Below are 8,248 nucleotides of genomic sequence, written 5' to 3' on the forward strand. Positions count from 1 at the left end.
TTCCCATTTCACTATATTATGATACTCATTCTCATTCTGATGATTCCTATGAGAGAACCAAACGCCACCTTATTTTTATCTAAAAATCTAAAATTACTTTTGTGTTTTAGTGAAAATAATTTCAATGTTTAAGTCAGTAAAATAATAAATTATTTTTATCATTTATTATTATTATTATTTACTTTAGGTCAAAAGAGAGTTGTTTATTATTTTTTAAATACACTGACAAATTTCTACTTGGGGATTTAAAATTATTTAGCGAAAATGGAAAAGGAAAAAAAAAAACAGAAAAAGAAAAAGGAAAAGCGAAGGGATAAAGTGGGAGGAGAGAGCGGCCTGATTGCTTTTACTTTTTCTCTTTTGGAATCCGATTTTCGTTGCTTTTCGATCTGCTTTTACTGACGTCTCGTTCATCAAACTGCAAATCTTGCTCTGCGCTCCGGCGTCCGCCATTGCAAGGCTAGCAACGTTGGCAGAGGAGCTGCTGGTGCCATAGCCACGAGAAGGAAGCAGCAGAGGAGGCCGCTTCGTGGAGTGTAGGGGCGGGGATGGGGACGCGAGAGGATCCTATGACGGCCGAGATCGAGAGGCAAGTGCTCCACCACCACCATTTGCTGCAACCACAGCGCCGCCTGCCTTCCTCCACGTGCGACCTCCACCCAGACGAGACCGTCACCGGCTTCTGCGCCTCCTGCCTCCGGGAACGCCTCGCCGGACTGGACGCACCTGCCGCCTCAGCCGGCCGCAAGTCCACCTCCGCCCTCCGGTCGGTCTTCCAGAAGGTCTCCTCCGGCGCCGCCCCGGCCGCTGGGTCCTCCTTCCTTCGCCGCTCCAAGTCCTTCTCCGTCGCCCGTGGCGGCGGAGGCGAAGGGTTCTCGGCCCAGCGGCCGCCCGCGGTGGCCTTTGAGCCGCAGCGGCGGTCCTGCGACGTCCGTGGCCGTAGCACCCTGTGGTCGCTGTTTAACCAGGACGGCCACCGACGGGTGGCTGAGAACACTTGCGGTGCGGCCTCCTCTGCCTCTGCCTCGATCTCCACCGTTGCTGTCGCCAGCAATGTGATGGTTAGCAAGGTCGAGTGCCGAAACCTAGTGTTTCCTGGTCCCTGCGTCGCCCCTCCCTTCTCTGAGACACGAGAAGAGGAAAATGAGAGCAATGATGAGATCACGCCTTCCGTTCCCGTGGTGTTGGTGGTCGAGGAAACAAACGAGGAAGCGGAAGAAGCGAGAACGACCGAACTGAAGCTAATGAAGGAGCACATAGATCTCGACTCCCAGCAGCAGCAGCAGCAGCAGCAGGCGAAGAAACCTCCGGCCAAGGACCTCAAGGAGATCGCCAGCAGCTTCTGGCTGGCCGCCTCTGTCTTCAGCAAAAAGCTCCAGAAGTGGCGGAGAAAACAGAAGCTAAAGAAGCAAGGAGGCGACGCCACAATGCGGGCGGAGAAGCCGCCCACTGCGTCCCGGAGGTTCCGGGACACGCAGTCGGAGATCGCCGTGGATGCCTCCGGCCGGAGATCGTGCGACACTGAACCCCGCTTCTCGTTGGACGCCGGCCGGATCTCCTTCGACGACCCGAGGTTCTCCTGGGACGAGCCGAGGGCGTCCTGGGACGGCTACCTCATCGGAGGGCGGTCAGTATTCCCTCGTCTGCCTCCCATGCTCTCCGTGGTAGAGGACTCCCCCGCACAAGCTGTGCAACGATCGGACTATCTAATCCCCGTCGAGGAGGACACCACCGTCCCCGGTGGTTCGTCACAGACTCGGGAGTACTACTTGGATTCGTCCAGCCGGCGACGGCGTAGCCTTGACCGGTCGGCCTCCATCCGGGAGCAACCCATCGAGCCTACCCAGCCCAAACCAGTCTCCAACGGGAAGGTATCCCCTGCTGCAGGTATGGATTTCTTCCAGTTTAACCCCAGCACATTGCTCGACCGGGATGTGAAAGAATGGAGTTCAAATTCTCTGAGAGATGATTACTCGGGAAGCTTCGAATCAGCCTTCAAGGACCAAAGAGGTGCTTCTGCCAAGAAATCTCGGAGGTGGAGCAAAGCATGGAACATTTGGGGGCTCATTCAGCGAAGAAGTAGCAGCAGAGGAGAAGCCAACATAGTCGAGAGATCTTTGTCGGAGTCCTGGCCGGAGCTGCGATCCAGTAGCTTCAATAACAGGATGCTCCGCTGTAACAGCAGCATAAGCTCTAGGCACTCTTTCAGTGGCAATGCCGGCTATGGGAACATGAAGAAGAACAATTCCAACTCCATTGAAAGGAACAGAAGTGCTAGGTATTCTACGAACCACCTCGACACCCCCATGCTAAGTTTTCACATGCCGCCGACGCCGAATAGCAGGAGGATTGGAGTTTCTACCAACGGGGGGAGGCAAATGCCTTCACACTACATGACAAGGCACATTCTTGGACTGCATTGAGCCCTTCTGTTGGCCCTTTGTAAGTTTCTCTTCCTCTCTTAATTTTGTGTCATTTATCCCCACATTGTTCCAAGCATGAGTTGCATTCATTTGTCGAGAGAACTCTCTTTTCCAAATTTCACTTAGAATTTGTTTCTTGCCTTTGTATTCTAATGGAGTTGCTAATGTCGAACTCCTCAAAGGGCCAAATGTGCATGAGATCATTCTACTTTGTGACTTGTTTATTAACTCGTTTTGAATTGTTGGTGAATCCTATGACCATTTTGTGCCATTGCCTACAATCGTGAGACTCTTCTTTACTCAACAAGACCCTTAGAGCTCTCTCCTCCATGCCTGCCTTAAAAGGAGATGTTACCTTCATAGTTGCAAACATGCTGTAGTTTTTTACTGTAGCAGCCGTCCTGTCTTTATGCTGTCCGTTTTTCTTGACTGCCAGCTCAATTTAACAATTTGTCTGTCTTTCTCAAGCATGTAGCTTGCTTGCTTGCTTGCTAATTTCCCTTGGATGCTCCTTAAATTGTTCCGGCTGAAAAGGTTGACAAAGCCAGTTGGAAAGAAGTGATTTGAATACTTTAAAAAAGTTGAAATGGACAGCCATACCTCTAGCTCTATTCATACAATGATGAAGGATCTCTAGCTCTACACTTTTTGTTCATAAAACTAGAAAATTTTATTTCTAATGCTTGGAATTCTCCATTGCTAGTGCCTTGCTATCTGTTTCCATATTGTTTTTTTTATGTTTTTGTAGATGATCCTGCCTGGTGGAAAAATTTGCTGTCGACTCAGGGGATTATTCTTTGTTGGTGCATGTACCCTAATTGAAGAAATATAACATTTTTTTGAGGGGGGTAATAATGCCACCTTAAATCAAGCTCAAGTTTTGTTCATTACTGATTGTCAGTGGTTCATCTTTTCATGTTTGATAGTTTATGATTGCAGAAGTGGATTGAGAGAAGTGTTCTTTCCCTTGAATCAAATGAGCAACTTGGGCAGAGAAATCTCACTGTTTCGTCCTTTTTCTATACTGCCAACTCATTGCTCTTCAGTCATATAAAATTGTTAATTATTTATGTTGATGGCTAAATCATGCATCCATTTTTTAATATATATTGCATGTATTAAACTCTAAAATTATAAAAGCATAAAAAATAAATAGTTTGCTATGAAATCTTTTAATTTTTAATTTTATGTTGATGGCCAAACTCATACGTCCTACATCATAATATAGATTATCATAGAATATGTCCCCCATAACCAACTTAGTATTCAGATAGTAGATTACCCTAAGAGAAATCTTCGGAAAAATAATTTTGTAGAAAATAAAATTCCTTCTTGCTAAAAATAATCATCATGATTTATCTCCTTAAAATTCATCAATTCTGTTAAAATTGAACTGATTTGATATTTTTTTAATTAATCAAATTGATTAAAATTTTAATAAAAATTGAACAAATAAAATTGATAAAATAATACTTAATTTGATCAAAAATTGAATCACTTGAATTTTTTTATTTAGGGTTTTTTAAAATTCAGTTCAATTTAAAATTTTTGATTTTGGTGTAAAAATTAAGATCTAGAAAATTGATTCGGTATGAAAATTTAATTTATTTGATTTAATAAAGAATTTTAAAATTAAATTCGAATAAAAATAATTAACTTTTTAAAGAAAAAAATAAAATCCTATAAAAATCAAATTGAACGCCTAATAGCATCTCCTTTTCCACAAGATTATCATAGAATACAGTCAAAATATATATATATATATATATATATATATATATATATATATATATATATATATATATATATATATATATAAAATGTATGCAATTGAGTTTTGAATGATTGTAAAATTGAATAGTTTCATATGAAATTATAATCTTTTTCATTAAGAGTAAAAAATCACTCATCTATATAAAATATTTCTGGCTTAAGTAAAAAATGTAAAATAGTTTCGTGTGAAAATATTTATTTTTTTATTGAAGGTAAACATCATCGATCCCCAATGACAAATTATAAACATGTTATAAGAACCTGTATAACAAAATTAACAAACTCTAATTTTTTTTTGCCGCTTTGAAGAGTAGATTTGATATAGAATTGTTCATGTTCTCATATAAAAGCAAAAAACTATCAAACCTGTATCCAAACAAAGATTATGTTGTAAGAACATATTTGGAATATATTATGGATTTCACCTTTGACAAATTTAAAAGGTTAAAAATGAATAGTTTAATATGAAACTTGCCCCTATTAATGACAAAAGCCATTTCTCACAAACAATAGTCCAGCTTAAAAGAGCACACATATTAGTGTTGTCACTGTAATCAAACCAACATGGTTGGATAATAACAATCACAAAATGCATGTTAGATAAATACTTAGCATAATCCCTAATTTATACCATACTCATTTCACAAACAAACAAAAAGGAATAGTTGATCAATTATGTAAAATGCCACTAAATAGTGTTATAATACATGGTGTCGTCAAATCGTTATTCCTCAGTTGATTGATAACAATTTAAATACTTAATTGGTGACACACCTTCAAACTATTTGATGTCACCAAATAGTTGGAAACACAAAATGTTTAAAATTTTCCAAAACTAATTAGTGGCACAGTAGATAATAAGTATTTGAATCCGTGAATTAGATCAATATCATATTTTACTATAGGCAGGTATTTCTTTCCCATTTAATCTTCTTTGTTTCATTTTACAATAGCCTTCAAATGATGCCCCAGCAAACACACCATAAGGAAACAAACGATTAGATATACATCTTAAAACATTACCACACAACTAGCACGCTAGAGTTTATTCTACTGATACTTTGTAGTAAGGCAATTGCTGATTGCATAGGCAGAACCAATCCATGGATGAACATGTTAAATGTCGCTCCTCTTGGGCTTGTTTGAAGCAGGAATAATCTGAATAGAAGTACACTCACACATGAAATAGAGAAGATCAAATCGTAGCCAAATAGTCAAGAATACAGAAATAGGTCAGCATACTATGTCTGCAGAGGGAATCCATTCATTTGTAGCCGGATTCCCCTTGAAAGGTGCCTGGAAGTCTGATGCATCAGGTGCTTGTCCTAGGACAAAACTGCCAGTATTTTTCATTTCTACTTTGATGAAACCTGTCCCTGTCTGGAGAATCAGTTCATAGGAACACAATGAGATATTGGCATTAAAACAATGTAGCAATCAGAAATTAGTTCCTGGAAAAGTGAATGAGGATATCAAATAGGGGATAATTTTTTTTGAAGAATAGTGAAAGTTTAACGGAGTGTTACTATCTGCTTTGAGCATACGAGAAAAACCAAAATAGTGAATAACTGTGCTAATGCATAAGAAAGGAGCAAATACTCCATATAGAATGCAACATGGTGCCTACGTAAAGGATATATCATGCAAATCTTAATCTCCTTGAGTGAAGAAATCAAGAAACTTAACAGGAGAGTTGTAATTTAGTGGGAAAGAGGAAAGTTAGTATAAGTATATCTAGAGATTATCTACCTTTTTTATGACTTGCAACCATGTGAAAGACAAAATAAAGAGTAACCGATAAGAACAAGGGAAAATTCTACTTGAGGTCTGTCTGCCTGTGGCAGCTACCTTAACCAAAAAGGCCTACCAAACTGTAAGAACCAAATAAACTAAGATTCAATAAGCATAGTGTGAGTTTGATTGGATATATCATGCCTCTGCTGAGAGTTTTAGGGCGGGCAATCAAATCCGAGACAGGATAGAGTTCAGTTCCAGCAATATGCATGGCGATTCCAGGAGAGAACTTGATAAAGATTGTATGCCAGCAATTATCGTAACTTTAGTTTTTACAGAACGAGTCCCTTTGTGGTATTAGAATGAGGAGTTGAACTTCATATAATTTCATGGTATTATATAGTGAACCTTTTGTTTAATCTCGATTCTTGACAACCAAAAAATATGGTAAAATATGAACTACGTCAATCTCTGCCTTTTCTTTCTTGTCTTGTTTATTTTCAAAATTCAATTTGTGTGCCCTAAATTCCAATTCCTCGTAAAACCAAAACCAAAGTTTAACAAAAGCCCTTTGTAGTAGTTAATACATCCTAGTATTACATTTTCAGCTACAGAGGTGGTTAGGTTTTTTAGGTAACAAGAAGCTCCAAAATTGCATCTGGTAATGTGATGCAAGCCTAGAACCAAACAAGAAGGAAGATTTAATCTCGAGGATTACCCTATAACACTGAACAAATTTAGAGAAATTGAAAGAGGAATTGAACTCCATAGCAAACAATCTTGAGAAGTTGGTGGATAAAACCATGAAAAATAAAGTAGAAATAATTTTTACATGACTTAATTAGAGATTTTTCAACTCTATTTCTTCACTGAGTTGTACTATTTTTTCACTCTATAAATATATGTCATATCTAATCTTCCTATCTCGGTCGCCCTCTGCCTCCATTCTTCCCTTAAATCTAACACTTTCTCTGTTTCCCCTTCTACCACAGCCTGTGGTTCCTGAGATCATAACGTAATATTTGAACAAATTGAGCAGGAGCGGACAAAAGAGTAATAACCGAGAATTACCGTGTGATGTTCCTTGTCTATACCGTTGAGATCCTTGTAATACTCCGTCTCCACATATTCTTCTTCCACTTCCTGCCCATCGCAGACTAGTTTCTGCAAAGAATTCCAAAAAAAAAAAATGGAAGAGATTGGATCCAGAAGACAATTTGTTTTTTTTTTCAGTACAAAAACAAAACTAAAAACTATATATATCATCGCAAATCTGAATCGGAGAGAGGAAAAACCAGGGGATCGGTCTCGAGATGTCGGAGCTTGTCAAGTTCGGGAATGGAATCGGGGTCGGAGGAGCGGAGTGCGTCGGAGTATACGGCGGAGTAGTCGCTTCTGGAGGGCTTGGTGTGGCGCTTCGGCGCGATCCCCTCAAAATAGTCCCTCGTCTCCGCCTCCACCTTCGCGGCCTCCTCCGGCGGCAAGTGGGCGTCGCTCCGAGCCGGCCTCGACATCTCTCCCTCGCTCTCTCCAGCCGCCGTTCGATCGATATCGCTGGAAGAAATCGATGGGCCGACGGCAAGACGGGTTACAACTAAGATACGAACAGCCTTAAAAAAATATCTGTAGATAGGGTCTCGCAAAAGTTTATTTAAAAAAAAAAAGTTAAATTTATTTTGATTTTGAAGTTAAAAAATCGATTAAATTAAATGGATCAGTTTGTTATTAAATAATATAAAAATTAAGATTTTTTTTATTTTTTAAATTAAATTGATTAAGTTTTAATTAAAAAATCTTAATATTTTTTATTAATATGATTTACTTGATTTTAATAACTAAGAATTGATCCATTCGGTTCGGTAAAAATAATAATAATTTTTTCAATTTTAATAAATTTAATTCGATGGTTCGATTTTAACCGCCCCTATTTGTTGGCTTAAACTCACTCTAAGAGTGTGTTTAGTAGGATGTGTTTGATAGGTGGGATAGGATAAATGATATTCTATAAATTCAATATTATCCTATCTGATAGGAACCATAAAATAAGTGATAATTGATGTAATACAATAGTATGGGCTCTCCCAAAGGAGCACAGATCTTCTGCACCATTTTTTTATAGTTCAGGAGATGTGCCATTCCTATTTGCGGTCGGATCATGATTGTGATCCGGTCGTAAATGATTACGATCTTTTTTAGGGTTCATCGTCCCCATCAGATTATAGTTTTTGTTCGGAGCGGGTGGCCGGAGGTCGCCCGAAAGCCTCCGGTGGTGGATAAGTGGCCAGATTACTGGGCGCTGAGCGAGGGTGTCTTTCGGG

The 8,248-nt window shown here is 39.7% G+C and overlaps 2 protein-coding genes across 4 annotated transcripts; one reads left to right on the forward strand and one right to left on the reverse strand.

Annotated features, from left to right (window-relative positions):
- Positions 1-331: 331 nt before the first annotated feature.
- On the forward strand, positions 332-3,591 carry LOC122045653 (protein OCTOPUS-like). Of its 3 annotated transcripts, none has more exons than XR_006130061.1 (3): positions 332-2,442; positions 3,172-3,271; positions 3,350-3,591. XR_006130061.1 is itself a non-coding variant. In XM_042605968.1 (2 exons), exon 1 carries the CDS (start codon positions 549-551, stop codon positions 2,421-2,423), a length of 1,875 nt encoding a protein of 624 aa, XP_042461902.1. In that variant the 5' UTR covers positions 332-548; the 3' UTR covers positions 2,424-2,442; positions 3,172-3,591. The 3 variants fall into 3 exon arrangements, 1 of the variants encoding a protein (XP_042461902.1); XR_006130060.1 differs by having other exon boundaries at positions 3,363-3,591; XM_042605968.1 differs by having other exon boundaries at positions 3,172-3,591.
- A 1,483-nt stretch (positions 3,592-5,074) lies between these two features.
- Positions 5,075-7,546, reverse strand: LOC122045654. Its single transcript, XM_042605970.1, has 4 exons — positions 7,226-7,546; positions 7,002-7,094; positions 5,439-5,576; positions 5,075-5,354 (listed from the first exon to the last, which is right to left on the reverse strand). The coding sequence occupies exons 1-4, from the start codon at positions 7,442-7,444 to the stop codon at positions 5,313-5,315; spliced, it is 492 nt and encodes a 163-aa protein (XP_042461904.1). The 5' UTR covers positions 7,445-7,546; the 3' UTR covers positions 5,075-5,312.
- Positions 7,547-8,248: the final 702 nt, after the last annotated feature.

This window comes from Zingiber officinale, chromosome 2B, assembly GCF_018446385.1.
Source record: "Zingiber officinale cultivar Zhangliang chromosome 2B, Zo_v1.1, whole genome shotgun sequence".
Lineage (NCBI taxonomy): Eukaryota > Viridiplantae > Streptophyta > Magnoliopsida > Zingiberales > Zingiberaceae > Zingiber > Zingiber officinale.

Excerpts from the sequence above, each read along its gene's own strand:
- LOC122045653 (XM_042605968.1), top strand. The coding sequence starts at position 549 with ATGGGGACGCGAGAGGATCCTATGACGGCCGAGATCGAGAGGCAAGTG.
- LOC122045654 (XM_042605970.1), bottom strand. The coding sequence starts at position 7,444 with ATGTCGAGGCCGGCTCGGAGCGACGCCCACTTGCCGCCGGAGGAGGCC. Across the intron at positions 7,095-7,225 it reads ATCTCGAGACCGATCCCCTG|AAACTAGTCTGCGATGGGCA; the intron begins GTTTTTCCTCTC and ends AATTCTTTGCAG. Across the intron at positions 5,577-7,001 it reads TAGACAAGGAACATCACACG|ACAGGGACAGGTTTCATCAA; the intron begins GTAATTCTCGGT and ends CTGATTCTCCAG.